Source organism: Haliaeetus leucocephalus, unplaced genomic scaffold (genome assembly GCF_000737465.1).
Source record: "Haliaeetus leucocephalus isolate CR32 unplaced genomic scaffold, Haliaeetus_leucocephalus-4.0 Scaffold577, whole genome shotgun sequence".
NCBI lineage: Eukaryota > Metazoa > Chordata > Aves > Accipitriformes > Accipitridae > Haliaeetus > Haliaeetus leucocephalus.
The window spans coordinates 1,999,015-2,020,415 of record NW_010973013.1 but is presented as its reverse complement, the minus strand read 5'-3'; the positions used below and the strand labels follow the sequence as shown (position 1 = coordinate 2,020,415).

General features: G+C 37.5%; 1 protein-coding gene across 1 annotated transcript in view; it reads left to right on the top strand.

Annotated features, from left to right (window-relative positions):
- CDC42BPA (CDC42 binding protein kinase alpha (DMPK-like)) overlaps nucleotides 1-21,401 on the top strand; it is a 186,253-nt gene that overhangs the window by 256 nt on the left and 164,596 nt on the right. Inside the window, exon 2 of the mRNA XM_010577747.1 lies at nucleotides 575-799. Coding sequence (XP_010576049.1) covers nucleotides 604-799 — 196 coding nt within the window. The 5' untranslated portion in view covers nucleotides 575-603. The remainder of the gene's footprint in view (nucleotides 1-574; nucleotides 800-21,401) is intronic.

Sequence of the window (21,401 nt, the reverse complement as noted above, 5' to 3'; positions counted from 1 at the left end):
TGTGCGCCCCGTTCTCTTCTTCCTTTCGCGTTTATAGGTAGATAAATACATCTGTTTTTTCCCTTCCCGTCCGTTCTGGGGAGTGAAGCGCTGGTGCGAGCCGAAGGGGGCTGTGGCACTTCAGTGATGCGGTGGGGCTCCTCTCAGGACCGTGCTGCATGATCTGCATTTTGAATGAAGGAGAAGATCTCTTTAAATATAGAAGTGCGTATGACTGGGCACGCACGGTGAAATCGGTGTCAGTCAGTCTCGGTTGAATTTGAGTGCAATTATTATTATTAAAGCATCAGGAGTGGCCGTTTCTTTTTCTTCCTTCTTATTAAGCATATTAAAAGATACAGGGTTTTTGTTTTAGGATAACTATGTTCTTCTCTTAAAAATTACACACACGCTATATGTGTGTGTCTGAAACTCGCAAGGGTTTAGTTTCAGGCAGGGAACACCAAGGTGGGCTGGAAATTAAGCACCGCCACAGTTTGACACTTGTTAAAAATACTGTTGACTTCTTTTCAAACAACAAAACCCTCAAAAGATTTTTTTTTGTTTTATTTTTTTGTTGTTTTTTTTGGCAAAGTAATAATAATCATTAAAAAAGAAACCCCAATGCAAACTGAAACAACCATGTCTGGAGAAGTGCGTTTGAAGCAGTTGGAGCAGTTTATTTTGGATGGGCCAACTCAGACTAATGGGCAATGCTTCAGTGTGGAAACCTTGCTGGATATACTCATCTGCCTTTATGATGAATGTAATAATTCCCCTCTGAGAAGAGAGAAGAACATCCTTGAGTATCTAGAGTGGGGTAAGTTTGAATGTGTTTATTTTGTGTACATCTGTCCATGTTCCTGTCTGCTTTGTATAATGTCTCTTGTAATTTATGTGTAAGAGGGGATTGTTTATAACTCTGTGTTTTACTGGGGAGTGTTATCAGTTTTACTGTATTTAAACATGGTGGTGGTGCTAAAAAGAAATCCATATTGGTTATTCGCAGTTGAGGTATGCATGTAAAACATACTCTTTGTTTTGTTTTGTTTTTTTCCTTTTCTTTTTTGACACGGGTCAGAGTCTGGTACATGAGGCATATTTGTTTGCCTTTAGGCCCAGCTGTTGAGTTTTGTATCCTAAAGTTGCTGGGAATATAGAAGGGTGAGGGATAAATTCTCTGATGCCTGGAAAAAAGATCAGAACACAATCCTCTGATTTGCATCTGCAGTCAAATCTATGCTGCTTTAAAATAAAAGGTGTTGACCAACAAGAAAATTCTCCAGCTCTCTTAAGCAATATGGGTTTGAAGTGTCTGTGAAAATTGAGAAAATGACATTCTCTTCTTTAACCTAAAGTCATTGCTGACTTAATTAGATTGATTTTCCTGATGAGGAAAACAAAGTTGAAAAGCAGAATGAAATAGTGTGTGTCCCCAGCACCCTTTCCATTTTCTTTCTTCATTTTGGGGAGATAGGGTATTTGCGGATTTTTTAAATTAAAACAGGTGAATGATGGCATTCCAGTTCTTCTTAAGTTGTCACAGAACTGGTTGTCTCTATGTTTTTCTCTTTAATTCGTTTTCTTCCTCCTCCTAAACATGGATGCAAAACAGAAGATGCAGTCTGACATAAGAACCTTGATGAGAACGGTTACTGTATCTGACCTTCAAACTTCAAAGTCATGCTGCACTTCTGCATTTACATGCAGAACCATTTACCACATTTGCTTTGTAATAAATAGATCAGCAGGCCTCCTGTATTAAAAAAAAAAAAAGCACATTTTCAAAACACATAGCAGGCATTTGATTAATTAGCTGGTTGAGCTCTTCATAATGAAGTCACTGAGGAAAGACATTGTTTTGATAACTGATCTAACAACTTGAGGCTGATAGTATTTTATTTTCCTGCTCCTCACTGTAGTCATACTGACATCTAAAGGACATCTGACTCGGTAATTAAGTTTCTTGTACTGTTCATATTGCACTGGTCTTTGTTTTCTTATTATCTGGAGGAACAGGCTGTAATTAATGCGTTCTAGCTAAGGAGGAAATAGTAATTAAAAGTCGTCTGAAGAATCTTCTAAAACTGTCACTGGCATACAGAAGCTGTGAAAGACTGAGAAAATATGGTGGCTCCAAGCGTTTTTTGTATGCTGGAACTTAGTGTAGTCTGCAGCGGATCTAGCCAGCTGATATACTGTAAATAATAATAATAAAAGTTAACCATATCAATGTAATCAGAATAATGGTGTGTTTGGGACCCATCATATTGGGTGCTGGTGCATTCAGTGGTAGCTGGTTGATGGATAAATGCATCATTACAAGGCTCTGACAGTACCCGAAGATTTCTGTAATAAACTTTACAGGCTGCTGATGGAAATAATACACTGTTTTGGAAAGGTTGGAAAAAGGTTTCTCGCTGGCCTATTTTTCCGGCTACTTTTCCACTCTCATGATCCAACTGTGCCTTAGCAGGACTCTTGAGCTTCAGATGAGACCAGTTCCTCCCATTTTCAGGGCTAAGTTGCCCAAGTCCTCTGCCTGCTCCCAGCTCTGCTATCTGGACTTCTACCCTGGGGTTTTTTTCAAGAGGGTTTGTGAGGTGAAATGCAAGAGCAATGGTTTCTAGTACCTGCCATTGGAAGTGTCTCTGTGAATGATGTCTTTATCCTGCAAACACTCACATGAGTTGTCTCTTCTGAAAGCCAGACCTCCTAGTGAAACTAGCGGTCTCTGGCATTTCTCTTGAGATTGGGGGGTCGACAAAGTGAGGTTCTTACAGAAGTAGTGTACCCTCCAGCACTCGGGTGCAGTGAAGTTCCTAAGGGTACCCTGTTCTTTGATATAATCATGACCTCACATATCTGTCTCCCCAAAAGGGGAAACTGTGCAGGTGGTTGATCAGAAAGAGGTTGTATGTGGTTTTAAAGTCAGAGACGTGCCGAGTAGTCGCAGAAGTGGAAGGCTGGCATCCAGAAATTGTAGGCTCTGCCCCTGCCTCTGTCAGTGACTCAATGTCGAAGTGCTTTCAGCTCCGTTTTTTTTCAGCTTCCCTGTTTGAACAGTAGGGAAAATGCCACCAATTTTACACCAGGGAGTTCGGAAAGCTGCTGTATGTGAAGCACTTTTAGTTTTGAATGTACCATATAAAATAGTGCATATTAATTTATTTTTCCCATCAGTGAAATAAAACTTGGTGCGCGGTATGTCTACTGGTGGATGTCAGTTGGCTGCTTTCTTGGAAAGATGTTTTGTGGGTTTATGCCAACCATCCACAAATTTGCTTTATTACTATGAAGAGTGCGATCTGAATTTTTTGGAACTGGTCTTGGAATGGTATGTTTATGCATTTACAAATTGCAAAGTAGAAATTTCCTCCTGAGAACTGTTCATCATCTTGAGCTTAAACTGCTTTTTAAAATTATTCTTTCTAGAAGCAAATAAGATTTATTTATATAGTTAGTTATTTTTAAGAAAGGGCTAATAAGTAGCTGTTTGGCGATCACAGACTCCTGTTGAGCACAACAGCAAATAATTTTTTCTTGCTTTTCAGTGGTGCGTTTTTGAGGTGCTACTGTTTGGTTTTGGGGTGTGGTTTTTTGAGGGGGGTGTATGTGGATGTGTATTTTTATTTAAGCTGTTATAGGTCTGAGATGTTACGTGCTATATTTCATGTAAGATTGAATATTTATAGCAAAATCTAAATTTTTGGGGGGGAAAGGTTTAGGAGGTCTTCTAGCATGGAAAAACTAATGTGGTCTTAGTGATAGCCATGTGACTGCTGCTATATTTAGGAGAACTAAGAAGCTTCATGTTCTAGTCCTTGCATCTTTTAGGACTGTTTTATTACCTTGTTATCTAGATCTATAATTTATTAAAATCCGAAGCAGGGTGAAACAGTTGAGCGTCTGAAATGGTTGTTCATGCTTTGGTTTGATGTTACAAGTTTAACACAGCAAGTGAAGAAAGTAAGGTCTCTGCAATGTGAAGTTGAGTTTTAAATTTTTGTAGGTTTTCAGTCTTTTTTAGGTGCTTGAAATGGCATTAAACTGGTTTGAAGTGTAAGGTTAATTATTTTTGTGATGTAGAATCTGCATTACTTCTAAAATCCTTTTTTTGGCTTGAAGTGAAAACATAATTACTTTGCCTGTTTCTATACATTATTAGTTTTGTGACATAAATAAGAAGATTTGATTTTGTTGTTTATTTTACATATGTATTTTATATGCAAAAACCTGTAAACAGCTCTTGTATTTGAGTTCTCAGGGTTAAATCGGGGCACATTTTGAGATGATGGGAAGGAAACGGAACATTTAGATTTAGCTTGTTCTATGTATTTGATTCTAGTTTTCATTTTTATCTCTATTGATAGTTGTATTTGTGATTTAGAAAAGGGATTGTCTGATTATAACAATTTACCAGAGCTTACCAGGGAAAGCTATTCAGAATTCTAAGCGTTTTGCTTTTTCTTTTCTACATGTGTATGAGTTGCCACAATGACTCAAGGCTGTGAGGGAGGTAATGAAGGCTGATAAGCTGAATTTGAAAGAAGAATATTGTGATAGAAAAAAGCTTTTAGAGGTGTTTTTGTTCTGGGAAAACTTCCTTTACAATGGCACTGATTTGAATTGGTTTTAAAAAGAAACTAGAACAATGTTATTTAGGGTGCATTGAAAGAAAACTAGAATAAACTTCAAAATGTGTGGAGATATAAGGGAGGGAAGATGGAGGGCACTACCAATAGCATGGCGAGGTCAATGACTTGGTTGAATCCACTCTCTTGTAGGAAAAATGTAAACTGTCCTTTGGTGGTTTTTATGTTGTGTGGTTTTGTTTTGTTCCCCCCCCCCCCCCTACGAAAGGCAGCTTTGGAAGATGGATTAAATTGTTCTCATTTCACCTCTAGCAGAACTGAATTGCTGAGGTGTTCATGCAGTGCTGATATGGTCATAGACTAGACTGTGATCATTGGTCTCATACTTCTGTCGTTCAGATGTGCAGCATCTCTTCTGGCCATTAGAAATGGTTCTATCATCATAAAACCATTTTTTCAAGACAGAAGAGGTTGTCTGTTTTCTTTCTGGTGGTCTCCCTCTCTCATGTTTTTTCTTAAAAAATGATGCGCCCATTTTTTAGGTAGGTTTGTTTTTAAATATTAGTCACAGAAGAAAACAAAATCTTGCCTCTAGACTTCTGCACCTCTTCTGTGTTACTCATCTGTATGTAGGTCATGAAAGAAATCGCAGGCATTTTCAGCTATGAGTTGCTTGTATTTTGTTTTTAAAACAGACTGTTAAAAAAAAGTCCTTTATTTAGGTCCTATTCTTTGCAGAGACAGCAGTAAAAGACATGGCACAACTTCTGTTAAGTGTTCCTTTTTTTGAACTAGAATTTGGTGCTTAGTACTATCTAACCTTAGTACTATCTAACCCATTAGAAATAAATTTTTCAAAAAAAAATTACATTTTAGGAATTATAATTTTTTTTCTTGTTATACTCATAAAACTGGGAATACCTCTTGTTCTGGCTAACATAAGCGAAAACAGTTATTAAATTCTTTTTGGGAAAGAACGAACATCCTGCTTGTCAAGCCCAGTTAATGTGCTTAAGCATATGTTTCATTTTGAATGTGAGTCATTCCATGGCCTGCAGCTGAGGTATGTGGAGGTATGGGGATTCATCTATGTAGCAGTCATTGCGGCATTCTTGATGTGCAAATTTCTGTCATTGTTTACGATAACACTTTACTGCTTATTTGTCAACTGTTGTTTCTGTTACATAGCTGCAGCTTACAATTAAATGCTTTTTATTGATTAGGGTGAGAGAAGGATTTTTTTCAATGCTGTCAAATAGAAATGACCTTCAAATCTTCATGTTTCAGAATATTATGTAAACAGCTTTTATAGAGATGCAGTTTTATACCAAATTACTTGAAAAAGAAGAAGAAAAAATTGCAGGAAAATATGTAGGAGAACGGTTGCCTGTGACCTTTCTGTTAGGTAGCTCTGTGTTTAACCTCTTTACCTTTTGAATTGTGATCTTTCCCACATTTATTTCAGTTTTGATCCTTGTCTTGAACAGAGGAAACTAATTACTGTAAGTTAATCAACAGTTCTGATGAGATCAAATGAACTGTGAGCCCATCCAGTTAATTCTACTTGTTTTGCATTAGGGTTAAAGCCAGTTTCCAGTAGAGTGAGGCATTAACCCATTATAACACTTTTTTTTTCTTAACACATTTACAGTACACCAAGTTTTTTAAACTTATTTTTACTGAAAAGTAAGGTTTTTATGGATGGTCTTTGTGGTTGTTTTTGTTGTTGTTTTGGGCTGGGGAAGTTTGGAGGTATTCAGAGGCTGCGTGACAGGCTTTGGGGCTTGTGTATTTAGGTTGACCGACTTCTGTCAGTGATGTCCTTTTTATTGCAAAGGAGTATGGCTTGCTTAGATAGAAAGCTAACTAATACTTCATTTTCAGGAATTTTAGGAATGCTTTTATTCTGTACAGAAATGCCTAGCATGCTTTGGTCTAATGGGGACAAATGGAGAAATACAATTATTTGAGTTAGTCTGCTCAGTGGGCATTATAAACCTCATGGCAACACAATAAATTCCCTGTTGCTAAGACATTTCATATTAAAGGGTTAATCCAGTAGTTTATTTGTGGGATGATCATAACTGTAAAATGTACTGCTGAAGGTACCTTTGAATTCTTAACCTCTGTGTAGCGTGTGACACTGCATGTGCGTACCTGATTAAACTCATTCCTTGTCTTTTGGCTCTTCTCTCCTGAACTTTACTGACATACTCTTTTATAACCTGTAGCATATTACTAGTCCACAGTTGACTGAAAGAAGGATATTATGCTGTAAGAACAATGAGCTTATTTGGCCCAATATAGTTTAATACTTTGTTATATATATATCTTTTTTTACAAAGGTTGAGAGAAATACCTTTCTTTTTAAGCTCATAGGTCAGTGCTTGAATTCTGAATAGCAGCAGCAAATAAAAGTAATTTCACTTCTGAATCATACCTGCGGCTGGATAGTCGAAACTTACTGCAAATAAATTGCAAATACAGAATCTCCAGACACAAAGTGGATGCAGGCTACTATTCTGGAAATTATTTTTCCTGTATTGTGTTTGGAAAGTGGATGCTGTAAATTATCCTGCATGTGTCTTTGCAAAATATTAACCCATTCATAGCATCCCTAATTACTTCTATACCGTAAAAAAATTACGATCTCCATTTGCACAGAAAACTTCCAGAAGCAATTAGATCCTGTTGCCAAGCTGTAAAACCTGGCTAAAAAAGGTACAGTGGATAGCTGAGAGAGAATTGAAAGGAAAGGGCAACTCTTAGACTCTTAAGTTTTATCTTTTGGCAAAGCAGGCATTCCTTCCATAAGCATTTGTACTTGTTTAATTTGATTTTCTTTTTCTGGCTGAACAACTAGAATATTTTGTTCTACTCTGGTCTAACTTACTTCAACACATTATTTTTCTAAAATCCTCATTAAGCTCGGGAATGCCACTAATGTGGACTAAAATCTTTAAAAAATGCAAGTGATTTAGGTCAGTCATGTGCAATCTTTTGTTAACTACAAGATTTTTATTTCAAATAGTTTAAACATGACATTAGGCTTAATAATAACTGCAAAAATCTTCTATTCAGATGGGTCAGTTTGCTTTATTTCTAGTAATACAGCCTAATTAGGTTTACTAGCGGTCACCATGGATAAAATCCACATGAGCTGTATCCAGACTCCAAAGACTTTGTGTTTCATAATTCTTCCTTATCCGTATCCAGACTTCCAGTTTGATTTAAATTAGTTTTGTTACACAATATTGTAGGTTTCTTTTATTCTTAGCAATCAGCTTCTTAGTGCACCTTCTCTCTGCATCTTTTTGAAAAGTTTTTGATCTGGAGATATTATGAATGGCAATATTTTGTAGGCCTTTTGAGGGAAAAAACCCCAACCTTCTAAGTGTATTTTGTTCAGCAATTTAGTAGAAATGTATGGTAATCCTTTTTGTAGAAAGACTAGGTGAGTTTAGAGGGGCATTTCAAGGGGGAGGGGAAAAGCATTTGTAGATGTTAATAACAGTAATTACATTTCCTTCAAACGTTGTGGGATTAGGCCAGCAACGCTTTGTTGTTCTTGTTTCAGTTTCTTTTCAGTCTCAGAAGTCCAGGCTTGGAGGAGGACTCTGCTCTCTTAGCTTGGGAGCGTGGAAGTACTTTGGTCTCAGGGTGGAGGGTACATGAGCAGTTTTTCTGTGTAAAGTGATTTTATTTTATTTATTTATTTAAAGTTTTCCCTCTCACTGTTGCCGTTGTTTCATCCTTTTAATCTTAAAATCCTACCTTATTTTAGGCTTGTGTGACTGTCCTGCTTGTGAGGTGTTCTCATCTGTGGTGAAGCCCCCCAGGTCTCCATTGCTGAGTTCTTCCTCCTTTTCTTTCTGTGTGTTTTTGACGGGTAACGTTATTCCAAAGCAAAGCTTTAACGTACTTATTTTCTCTAAGCTGAGGCCTCCTCTTCTTCCCCACTTCCATTCTGTTGCCTTTCATCTGAACAAGCTCTCAGTTTGTCTTTCTAATATGTGGATATCTGTGTGTCCGTCTGATCTTTCCACGGCTGAAATCTTGGTTTCTGGATTTGGATTGTTTTTTTTATTTGTTTCTCCCCAGTCATCTTCCAGCTTTTGTGGTTTTGTTCGTCAGGTTCATAATATAGAGATTGTGTGTGGAAAATTTGGCACCTGTGTGAGAAATACAAACAGGCTTTACCTACAGGTGCATACACACAGCATTTTCTGTAAACACCCTGTATATTTCTTATTAAATCCAGTATGTATCAATTGATTTACTAACATGAATCACTTCTGCTTGTAAGCTCTTGTAGAGTTGGGGCCTTGGGCTGTTTGTTCTGGCTGTGAGTAAGAAGTTGTGATCCATTTTACTCCTGGTGTCTAAATACAAAGAGACTTAAGTGAGAGTATAGCTTTATCATTTTAATACCTAAAACTAAAATAAAGAAGTTGTAGGAAGGGTGGCAACGGCTTTTGTGATACGGCTGCAAAGTGGTTTAAGAAAATGTCATTTGTGCTGCAAGGACACCATAGTCCCAAGGTATTTCCTGCTCTTGCTCATTAAAGCTCTTTCACCTTTACCACCCTGCCTTTTGTAAATAAAGCACTGTGTTGTGTGAATGTTTTGCAGGACACATAGTAACAAGAGGAGGAGGAAATAGAAGTTGGTATTTTAATTGTAACTCACTGGTTTTATCTTGGGTGGGAGCTGACTTGATGGTGTGCTAAGGCTGGCTAAATCCACTGATCTCTTGTTTTGCTGGTGCTTACGTGGGCAGAGGGACGTAATCCAGTCAAAAACTAACCCTGCAAAAATGTGTTGAAATCTGTTGATCAGGTTGTGTGAAGAGATTTGTACTGATGTTTGTACAAAAGGAGGGGGCTAGGTCTGTGACAGCCCAGACTTCAGTGGCTTCACCTACTATAGTTCTTGTGCTCCAAGTTTAGAGGCTGCCTCTTGGATTCCTTCTAACATACAAGGAAGCTACAATTTTGAACCAAATGTTGATGTTACCAGCTTTTTCTGATAGATATTTTGTACAGAAGTTCAGTGAGCCTTTTTGTTTCTGTAATGGTTACCGAAACTTTTCTTCTTGCAATGAGAAAATTTCTAATCATGAATAGGGGTCTTCAAAATAGCTGTCTGATTTTGATGATGGCAATTCCTTGGAAAAGGAAAGTGTTGGTGTATTTGTGTGTTTTGTGGTATTTGGCATTGTCTTTAAACAGTTTTCCCTGTACATTTTGTAACTGAAAGACAAGGATTCTTATATTAACACACTTGGTATAGTTTTGTTCTATTTCCCCCAACTTTTAGAAGACACTTGATGTCGTTATATTTTGTGATAATTTAAAAGGACCTTTTATAATTTTGGTAGGGACTGACACAAAAGAGACTTGTTTTTGCTGTGTGTGATCTATAATTTCCCTGTAATGTATCAGAAGTTGCTTCCTACGCAAATAGAAATTGGCAGAGAAAATCATTATCATTTAGCTGTGCTGTTTCTGTCCTAAGACTCTTTATTTTACTGTGACACTCCACCCCCAATATTGACTATTTTTACCTTCATAGCTAGCAACCACTTGTGGCTAACGAAAGATGTATTTCTAAACTTCTGTATCTTTGCAAAAGTCATAATTTAACTCTTGAAATAGATTGAGGCAAATTGGTTTTTCTGGATCTAAGTGTTTGGCAGGCTGGCTTTTTTGTTTTCTTTATACTCTGTTATCTATCTTTCTGAAAGTAAGTAATGACTTAAAGTCTCCACTGATAATAAACCAGACTCTCAAAAAGCAAACTCTATTTAGAGTTAAGGTTACTAAGAGAAAATGGTATATGATGCATATTACCACAGCTGGTGTGTATTATTTCGTTAACTTGGTATTTCTTGGTTAACTTGATCCTTGAGTAACACTTTGACTTGAGAGAAGGTGATCTGGGAACCAGTTGCTTCTAGTGACAGTTTCTTAGCTACTTCAGTGAACATCTGTACAAATACGCTGTTGAGTATATGCTGCCTGAGCTTATGTTACACCTGAAAAGTCTCTTCCTGGGTGATTTAGCAAAGATGTCATCTGATTTTATCAGTAGTAGCCGAGTGCTTTAACTGTCTGGGGGAAAAAAAAGGGTGTGGTGGGGGCAAGGAGTGGCTGATTTGCTGTCTAGCTACACTCTTGAATTTTTACATTCCTTTTCTTCAAAACGAAGATTATTTAATGGAATTAGTATTATTTACTAACAATATTACATTCACTTTGTGATCCTTGGCACTACCAACAGAAGGGAATCTCTTCCAAGAAATTCGTTACATTATACTTAAATTGCTTTAATTTCAGCATTAAGTTTTCTTCATAAGGGAACAATCCAGTCTCAAGATTTTTTGCTTTATCTTGGTCATGGAGTTTGTTGTCAGTAAATATATTTAACCATGTATATGATCATAGTTATAGTTACAAAAGCTTCTTAAACACCTCAAAAATCTACATGATCTGTTGCTGCGCATTGACTGTTTCTAAAGCCTCAATACATTCAGTTCTAAAACATGCTGAATTTGTGGCACTAAAATCTTTCAATGACATCAAACTGTCCTATGATTATTCAAAACTTGTCTAATGTTTTTCCATGTGATCTTGTGTTTTTTTTTTCCCCACCCACCTTAATTAAGAAGTAGAACGTTAATTGACAGTTCTTAGTGATGACTGCTTGTGTTCAGCAAAATTAAATTTTACATTTTAAAACCTAGGAGTTAAGCAAATATTATTCTGTCTCTAAAAGAACATTTTTTTTTGTCTTCCCTTTCACTTCAGAGAAGGGTTCATCTTTTGGGGATTTCCTTATATTTTTTGTTTCTTTTTTCTTTTTTTTTTTTTTTTCCAGTTTAAGAAAACCATTTTCTCTAATAAGTTACTTGTCAGATCTGGCTAGATCAAATTAATTCACTTGTTTGGGACAAGTATTTTCTTTAGTAAAATAAAATAGTTTGGATGTTATCCCACTGATTCTAAAGTAATAAAGAAAACTTGGCAACTGATATATTTTCATGGCACTTTTGCTAATGTTAGGCTACCATTTGTTTTTGCTATTACTTTAGATTTTCAGTTTCTCTCAGGCACACCTTCTCCAGTTTTTTCTGTATTTGCCCCCTACCCCAGCATGTGAAATCATATGCTCTTACAGTGACAGGGTGTGAAGGTCATTCTTAGCACTGTTCCAGCACCAGGGGTACAAAACCATTTCCTATGGGAAGTGGCAGAGGAAACTTGCAGGAGATGGAAGATGGTAAATGAAGTAATTTTGGCAAAGCTACAAGGATTTCTTCTTGGTATGCCGATCGTTGTTTTCAGTAACACCCCCACCGCCATCCCCTTAAAAGCTTGTGCAGAACTTTCATTAGCTTCAAGAGAAGCCAGGTCAGGCATGTCAAACTGCACGTTTGAGTTAGGCATAAACACTTATTACAGGGGTTTGGGGTCCTTTGTGTGTGTGTGTGTGTGTGTGTGTTTATAAAAGCAACGTAGCTCTTCTGCATTGTGTAATACCTGATGTCCTTTCTCACTTAGAGTATTCAAGTAAGGCAGAAATATTTTAAAGTCTGTAAGTGTGCTACTTGCAGACATTTTGAGCCTCTCAATTTCAACCTAGGACTCGATGAATAAACCCAGATTTCCTTCTTTCTCTCTGCCTTAGTGTCAGTCTCATACTATATTCTTCTATGCCTGGCACTTGAGGACTTAGGTGCTATTTTTCCTTGCTGCTTTTTTCTCTTTGAGAGAAAAGCAGGCTTTCCAGAGAAAGGCATATCTCCCAGCCATAGGTGGTGTGTCAAGATTTCAGAAAGTTTAGACATCTGAATGGGAATGGATTCATCAGTGGATCTTTAGGAAGGAGGACTGTCTGTCTTTCAAGATGAGTATGTATAAAATTAATGAATAGAAATTAAGATGCTGTATATAGAAGACTCTGTGTATACACAGATATAGATTATGTATTGGAAAAGACTTTTTCTTTAATAAACCTATACAGACTTCAGGTGGTAGGCATTGACTTAACAGCTGTGAGCCAAAACTGTGATGTCTGTCTGGTAGGAAGGAGAAAGCATTTGTAAGCCAAATTCTGCTCTCATTTAATGGAGAGAAGTGTGACATTAATTCACTGATACCCATGCAGTATTAAAGCAGTTCATATTTGCTGCTGAGCTTTTAAAGAAAGCCAAGCCACTTACTTGAGGGCATTAACTGGTTAAGTATTTAAAACTAGAGTTCGGGTACTGTAGGTTTCTCTGGATGTCCAGAGAGAATATTTTCTATATTTTGCTTTAATTTTTTAAAGTATACTTTAAAAATGTGTCTTTGTTTCAAAATTGGGAGGGTTGTAAATTTTTTTTTTTCTTTCAGTAGTATGATTCCTAGTGAGAAAGTAATTTACAATGATACTGTGCGCTTGCGTATATTACCTTGAAAATCTGTTTGAGAAAACTGGGTGGTTAGTAGCATCTTAAATATCTCTGCAAAGAAACGGAGGCAGAGCTGTGATTTGTTGAAGGCCATTCAAAAATTCACTGGAAAAACAGTTTCGAAGATCCAGGTTTATGTGTATGTTCCTTCCAATTTTTTTTTCTTTTTCCAAAGTTTTTGAAATGTTTGCTGTAGAAATTCCTGAAGGTGTGGGTGGCTTTTAACTTCTGTGTGTTTAAGTGCTTTATTTATTTGCGTAAATTTTCAGCGTACTGTTTGGGTACTCTTTTTCTTGGTGTTGTTACTCGAGAAAGCTTGCGATCTCATTTGCGTGATCTTTTTGCTGTGATGTCCTCTTTCCTCCATTCCCTGTAACTTTAGCATTGTACAATTCAGAGCAATTGTTTTATTTCTCATAAGGGAAGTGCTCTTTTCTGCAGTGGTCAGGTGGATGCTTGCCAGAATTGTGTTTTGAGCCACTGTTTACGTATGTTGAACTTGGCCCTCTGTAAAAATTAAGCTGCTTTTAACTCATACAGCAGTTTGTACCTCACATTTTAAAAAACTTCCCTGCAGCCCCACGAAGTACATGCATACCAATGGTATTTCAGAAAAGTATCCCAGAGTGTCTAAATATCTCATATAAAATGTAATGTGTACATTTAAATCTTGTCTCATACTTACTGTTTATGAAATAGGTGGGCACTAATTCCTGCTGTGTGTAGGGTTTGCTTAACTTGAGTGGACTTTGAGGAAGACTGTTGTCGGTGGTGTTGGAGCAAGTAACTATTAGGCTGCAAAATTCAGTTTGGAGAGGAGAAAGGGAATTTGTATACAACATTGCTACACTAGAAACTTTTCCCATGAAACTTTGTATGCTTCCAGGAAGTCATATATGATGACAAGAGAGATAACCAGAAACTCTTGATTATAATCTCCAGCTAACATTGGAAATTATCTCCTGGAGAGCTGTATGTTCATAGGTATTGCTCAAAAAAGTTTTAACTGAAGGTTGAGGCAAATCCTTTAATAACCTTGTATTTAGTCATGAGTTGAGGTAAAAAAGACAGCATAGGTAGGCAATTTCACAGTACGGTTACTTCTGTGGATCAGGAAATTCTCCCTCCCTATCCCTCCACCCCTCCTTTTTTTCTGCCTGGTCCTCCTGAGTATCTGCTTCCTGCCTGTTCCCACTGGACTCTGAACTGCCCTGCAAGGAATTGATTTTAAGGCAACTGCGCTAAGTAAAACTCAACTTTCCATTAATAATGGATGTTCTACATTTTTAGCTAATTTTGTTTTGGTGTTTTGTGCTTAAGGACTTTTGAACACGTTCTGTAGGGTGCCCTGAGGTTGGTTGGTTGGTCAGTCTGTTTTTACAGCAATTTAGTCATGACATACCAGAAGAAAAATGCTGAATTTTTCTTTTTTATAAATAGTACTGCAAAAGAAAAATTCAAGAACTATTCATGAGATATTACTTCGCATATAGCAACTATCTTCCAGGCACAGTGTAATTTATGTAATATATAATGTTTTGCATCAGAAGTTCTCATTATTTATAGGGGAGTTTGTTTAATAAGGATATTCCTGAGTGATTTCACTGTCTCATAATTTGCATTTACTTTGTGTTTTGTTTGTGCAGAAACATTTTGTACAAATCACTGTAACTTGTCTTTTTGCTCTGCCAGATTCAAATGGCAAAAGTTCTTGAAGTGTCCCAAGGTAGTTATTTATGATATACCTGGAACAGAGGAATCAGAGCAGGCATTGAGTTTCTCCAAGTTCTTCAGTGGAAGTATGGCAAGGGTTGGAATTTGCCTTCCATGGCCTACTGCCATAGCCAGCCCTTGTGCATACTTTTTGAATGTGGGGAAGGAATAGCTATTCCTCTGCTCTACTGTTGTACATCTAATATTTGTAAAATGAGATCTCATTCTTGATTTGGTACAGCAGGACTTCAGAAACTTGCTTGCTATTCTTTCTTTTACAGTCAGGTGTGGAAGGTCACGAATGAATTGGTGCTCTGAGGTAATAGGCTTACTAAAATTAATTTGTTTTCTTGCTAGTCCGTGGAGAGTGGAATTTGGGATTTTAGTCCAGTCTTGGCTTCATTAGCAGATGAATAGAGAAGAGTAACTTTTAATGAATTTGACTGTTTAAAGTGAGCTTTCTTGAAAAAAAGCATTAACAAATTTTTAGACTTCAGCCTGACCACATGACATCTGAAGTAATGGATAGTCGTTCACACCTACGTAAGATCAAAGGCAGTCAGAACAGTAGTGGGTTTTAAATTTTTTTTTTCTTTGGTATGTAACAGTAACATCTGAATGAAGTCCAAGCTAGTGCAAAACCAGATCCTGCATCAGTATTTGTTTTGGAGAGCTTCAATAGCCCATTTGTGGTTTCCCTGCTTGTAAATAATGCAGTTATCCCATCTCCTGCTGAATGTTTTTATTCTTTGTATTTTCTGCTGATGAATGTGTCTGTTTCTCTTAGCTATATTAAGGAAGGGTATAGAGCCAGTTACTCTCTGATTTCTTGAGCTAAATCCCAACTTGCACAGAAGAAGTTAATGTTCTACTGGAGGTTCTTTGGTCCTTTCCCCCTTCTCTTCTCAATTCCATGCAACAGGAGATGCTTTCTTTTATGTAATATTTGTATAGTAAGTCCCTTCCATTTTTGTGAGCTCAGTACTGTAGTAGGTGAGCTGCCAATTAAATGGAGAGTAATTCATTTAGTCATCCCTTTGAATGCTTTTCCCCTCTTGCTTCTTGTGCCTTTAACTGGTAGCTGAGACTGAATGGCCATGCTCAAGAATCTTCTAGGCTTTGTTAGCGCAGTCAAAATAATCTTTGTTTTAAGGTACTTTTCTGCACCAAGCACGATAATACTTTTCCTGTGGGTTGATTTAATTCCTGAAAAATGTTGCTGCAGATGGTTGCACTGGAAAAGAAGAGGCATGTTTCTCTCTTGTGATTTCATTAATTGCACACTGTGCATCATTTGGGGGTTTATTAGCTGAGAAGAGTAGTTAGGATTCAAAACTTAAATACTTGAAGTAAACCATTAATATTTTTCTTTTTTTATGTTGGTCACAGTGTTAAGAGAAAGACAAACACAAGAAAAGTCAATGTGATAATTTTTCTTTCCTTTTTCTTTCAAGCCTGATAGCTCAGAAAGGAAACCTTACCATGAAAAGAGAATTTGATCCATCACCATTTCAGTGGTATTGCAGAGCAGTGGCCTTCTGGTTGTGTTCAGGGCACTGCCCTGTACTTAGCCTCTGTACAAGCCCAGAACAAATAAATGGTGGTTCAGAACCACCTTTCCATGTCTGCTGAGAGTTATGCCTTATTCTTAAATCTTGGTGTTTTGATGTGAACTAAATGTGAAGCTCAAAGCCTCTGCAGGACCAAATCTTGCTTACCTAATTCTCAGAATTATTCCAAGTGTGTTATGCATTGAGTATGACTTGAACAGTATAAAAGGACTGTCTTTGAGCCGTTTGGCCTGGGATACTGTTTCTCCTGAATTTGACAAGTTTGTGTTACATGTGAAAGCATGCCCACTGCCTGGCAAATGTCTTAATCTTAGGCAGTCTCTAATAAGACCAGGAGCCAAACCTACCTGTTATTTGGAAATGCAAGGCCTAATTCATGACTGTGTAACTGCTTTTTTGTTTTATATCAACTGATGTTTTGAAATCACTTGTGGAAGTAGAATCCTTCCACACTCACTGGATGTTGAGCATTTTTTGCCCAGCCTCTTGGTTGCTGTTTCAGTAATAAAGATTTACAGCTGAGCTCCACAGTTTGACATCTGCACACCTGAGGGCAGTGAACTGATTGTAGGTTGAAATGTGTCTACAATAGCAGCAAGGCTAGCTTAAGAAGTTGAAGAAGATGTATTGTGTAACTGTACCTTGTTGAGTGGTCAGGAGATTTTTATTTATCTCTTTCCCAGAAATACAACACCAGATCCTAATGGTGTAAGAATGGAGTAAGGAGTGACAATGTTGGTGTTATGAAGAAATTTACATGATGTTCTTTCTGCATCTATGAACTATTTTGGCTGCTTAAAAGCTTGAGCTAATTCTGGTTTGGCATTAAAGGTCAGGGAATTCCTTCTAGTTTGAAAGAAAGGAAATGTGAGTATCATTTATAGCTTTAGCCAAAATAGTCCATATTGTACTTTATTCTCAAATGAGAAGGTAAGATGCATTCCAAATTGTCACGGGGAGAGTCTTTCTGGGAATTACTTTGCAGGTTAATGGTGTTCCTTTCTATACTTTTCTCTACTTGCAGGCACTTGAGTGTAGAATATGAAGCATCAGAATTCAGGAAGAAGGAGCTGCAGGGAGCCAGTCCCTGTAGATCCCCTGACATGTGGTGCATTTTAAGCATACTGCAGAGAATAGAGGGTGTGATGTTCGATGCAGCTTCCAGGGGCTTTGCCAGGTGTCAGGCCTGGGAGTGTCCACCTCAGAGGACTGGTAGAAATTGGATTTGGGAGCAGCTTGAAGGTGGTTTTCGTGTAGATATATCCTGAATGTTACGTAAGTGGATTTTGTGTGAAAGTTTTGACGTTATTTAAGTGATTATTAAATGACTTAAGTAAAGTTTTTGAAGATTTGTTTTGTTTCTAGTATGTATCTGTGGTAGAAATACTGAAAGAAATAAAGTTGTATAAACACAAACTGACAGAGTTAACAGTCTATCTGTGTGTGTCCTATCTTCATCTGTAGCTGCATGATTGTGGTGTTTTCCCTGCCCTGCCCTGCCCCTGTTTTGGGTATCCCATAGGACAGTAGGGCTCTGGAAATTCATTCAGATTTTGCTGGGGAGTAAGCTGCCAAAGTTAGCTGTCAATGTTGGGAATGAAGTTGTGGTTTGCAGAAAAGGCAATTTTTTTTTTATGGGGGAATGGAATGATGCTATGGAGAATTTGAATCTCTGGCTGACTGCTATAGAGCTTGGTTTTTGTTGTGTAGGTTTTTTTTTTTTTGTGATGCTGGATATTAACCACATATTTTGTATGTAGCCACTAATTCTGTGTTTATCACCATATGAATCATTTGACTTCCTGTGGTTTGATGTGAAAAGATACTGAGAAGTCTTAGCTGTCACTGAAATCAGTTGGAGCTCTGCTTTAAATGGTAAAGCTCTATATAATGGTATGTGCTCTAAAAAACTTGTATCTGGATTTTTAAAGTTATTGGTTAATATTGGATGACCACTTTTTCCCTTTATTTATTATGTTCCAATTCCCTTTGTCATAAAGGTGGTATCATCACTGGCTCTTAGAAGGGTATTTTGAAAGGTAATGTATTTAGGATCCTGCCATAAAGAGTGCGTTTAACAAATTTTGTGAGAATTCACAAGTCTTGCTGCAGAATAAATAAGATGTGCTGTTTTCAGGAACCACCTGAATATAACTTACCTGAGCATGGGAAAGGTTGTAGATTGTCAACATTCGTATGTCCATGCCCTCAAGTTTGTCACCATCCCAAACTTCAATCTTCTTTAGCAATGAAGTCTCAGCTCATTCTTGGTTTTTTTTATTAATTTGACCTGACCAGTCAGAGTTTTATTCCAGTGAATTGTCTTTTGGCTTTGTTTTTAACAGGGTATTCACTTTGTAAATTGCACATTAGAAGGCATGTATGAAAATCATATATATTTACCTACTTTATTGTTGCAGCTGTAGTTGATCAGGACAGCCAGTTTCTCTGAACATAGCCTGTATCATTTTTTAAAACCACTTCTGTTTTGGAAGAGATGAGTAGAATTTTTCTGAATTAAAATGAGGTGTGATAGAGCTACTGATAGATGAGGAAAGGGAAAAATCTATATAAAAGAGGTGGTGACGAGTTTCATTTGGCTTAGTCTCAATGTCACTATATTTTGTAGATAGCTAAGGAGGGGGTGTACTGTGCTTAAAGTAAGATAGTCTGTGTGTTAGAGAATTAAGTGCATTTTAGAGTGCATGTTTAAAATTCCTGTAGATTCAGTGAGAGTATGTAAATGTATTTAAAGGCTTGCAGAGAGGGATCCTGTCTGCCTAAATTAGAGGCTTTCTATCATGTACTCCTCTCAACCTTTAGGAGAGCATAGTTCAGCTTTTGCATAGTGCACCTGTCAGTCTGCCTTATCAACACTTTGCAGTTGATGCTGTTGTATCTTTGAACACCCAAAGGTAACTCTAAAGCCATAGTCCAAAATAGTTTTTTTTTTCTTGCTTGTTTGAGGGAGGGGTGATCCTAGGGAAGCTACAGCTGCAAGATGTTTCGCTGTTTAAAGTAACGTGCCTCAGCCAGTAGGGAAGGAAGCCAGTGTTTCAATTCCAGCTGCAGTCACTTGTGGCTGGAAGACGGCATCTAGGCCCAAAGGTAAAGGACATTGTATCTCTTCTTCTTCACCATTTTTGGGAAAAGAGCACTGTGTTTTCCTTCTCCAGTGGTAGGATTTGTCGTAGGAACGTACTTTTCCAAACCTTAAATTAAGAAGAAGCATAACACCGATTGTTTTTCCAAAATTCAGAGTATTGCTTTTTGTACTTTCCTCTCTTAAAATCTCATGGCTACAGAACAAAAACAAAGCAAGCTGCTTCTCAGTTAATCACAAGAATATTTAAAGCTGTATTCCTGCCATGTTGCTGTGTATCTGGTATAGGAAAAACCTTCCTTTTGATGGAGATGTGGGCATCTTGAGCTTCTCTTCTCTGTCTTGGTAGGTACACTACTGGCCCTAGTACTCTTGCTCGTATTCATGGAGTGCAGAACAGAGAAAGAAAGCGTTCAACAGAGGCAAGCGAGAGAATATCTTCAGTAATGGCCAAATCCTTAATCCTTACATCCATACAGCTACTTCCGTGCTGTTTGGAGAAAGGCAACAAACAGTATACAGGTTATGCCTTAAACTGTGTTCCCATGTCACTATTTCATCAGCAGCCTCTCTTATTTAAAGTTTTCCTTGCCCCTGGAGATTCATTACTGTCATCTTTTTCAGACCCTAAGAATGGAAGCTTGCACACCATGCACCTTGCACTAGACTTGAGATCTCTTTGGGTAAAATCTTCCTTTTAAGCATACTTAAAAAGATAGTGTATTAATACTAGTATTGGATACTCAATCCATAGATTTCCTGGCAGCCTGTCTGTATTCAGTGTAGAGGTAGTGCTGTACCTGGAGAGATACAGGTGGTAATGGTGCAATTATATAGGCGGCAAAAAGGTTGCTGAACCTTGCTCATTTATGCAGGGTGATGCAAATCACTTACCAGATCTAGCTAGGGAAATTCAAGACAGATTTTATTGGTGGATTAATACAATTTTTCTGATTGTATTTTTTGACTGCTTCCATAGAAGTAGTCTGGAACCTGGAAAAGCAATACTTCTGTTCAGTCTGACAGTAGATTTGCAGAATATGGGGAAAATTTCTACAGGACCTTCTTAGCGGTCTCCTTTGAAAGAGTGAATTTTCATGTTATAGGTTGACCATATCAAGTTTACCTAAAAGAGGAAAGAATTGGTACAGCCTTGTATTTAATTTTCTGCAGTGTTTTAGGGCAGTATCAGCCCTCATGTTTGATTCTAATCAAATTCCTGATACTTGCTTTCTCTGTTCTTTAGTTGCAAAATGTGGGCAACAGTTGATAGGTGCTTATTGGGAGTCTTGAGACTTCCTTAGGTGTAGTATGTGATGTGCTTTGGAGAATTTATGTAAAATACAATATTTAGTATTGAAAGCCATAAACTAAGAATTTAATCTGGATCTCTGTCATACCCTTCTCTGTTGATAGTCTCAGGGGAACAAAGGGTCCTTAGAACTAATTGAAGTCAATCTGTTGGAGTTTCCAGTGAGCGATGCTCAGAGAGAACACTGGGAGAGGCCAGGTCATGGCCTGTGTACCCTGTGTTTGTGGGGGAAACTAAACTGTATGCATAAGGAAGGGCTAAGACATTGTGTTGCACTTCAGAACTGTCCGGAGCGGTTTAATTTATTTTTACCAGCACAATACTCGCCTTTTAATCGGAGGGTTATATGAAGTGTTGCTGCCTGCTTAGTTCTTTGAGAAGGATCTAATCTACAAATACACATTGAGTGAAGTTATTTAGACTATCTATATTTTGGTTATTGTTTTTTGTTTATTTTGTTTTTCTGGCTACAAGCCCATTTCAGGTGAAAATGTGAGAAATGGCACAGTTACGGAATCCAAAAGAAATCTGAAATGGTTCAAATGTCTTCGCGTTTCTTTTAGAAGATCGTCTGTATCATCTGTTGATGTACTCAGGTGTAGGCAATGTTTTTAACTATTGTCAACTTCTTAACTGATTTTTTTTTTTTGGGGGGGGGACAGGGGACACAGTA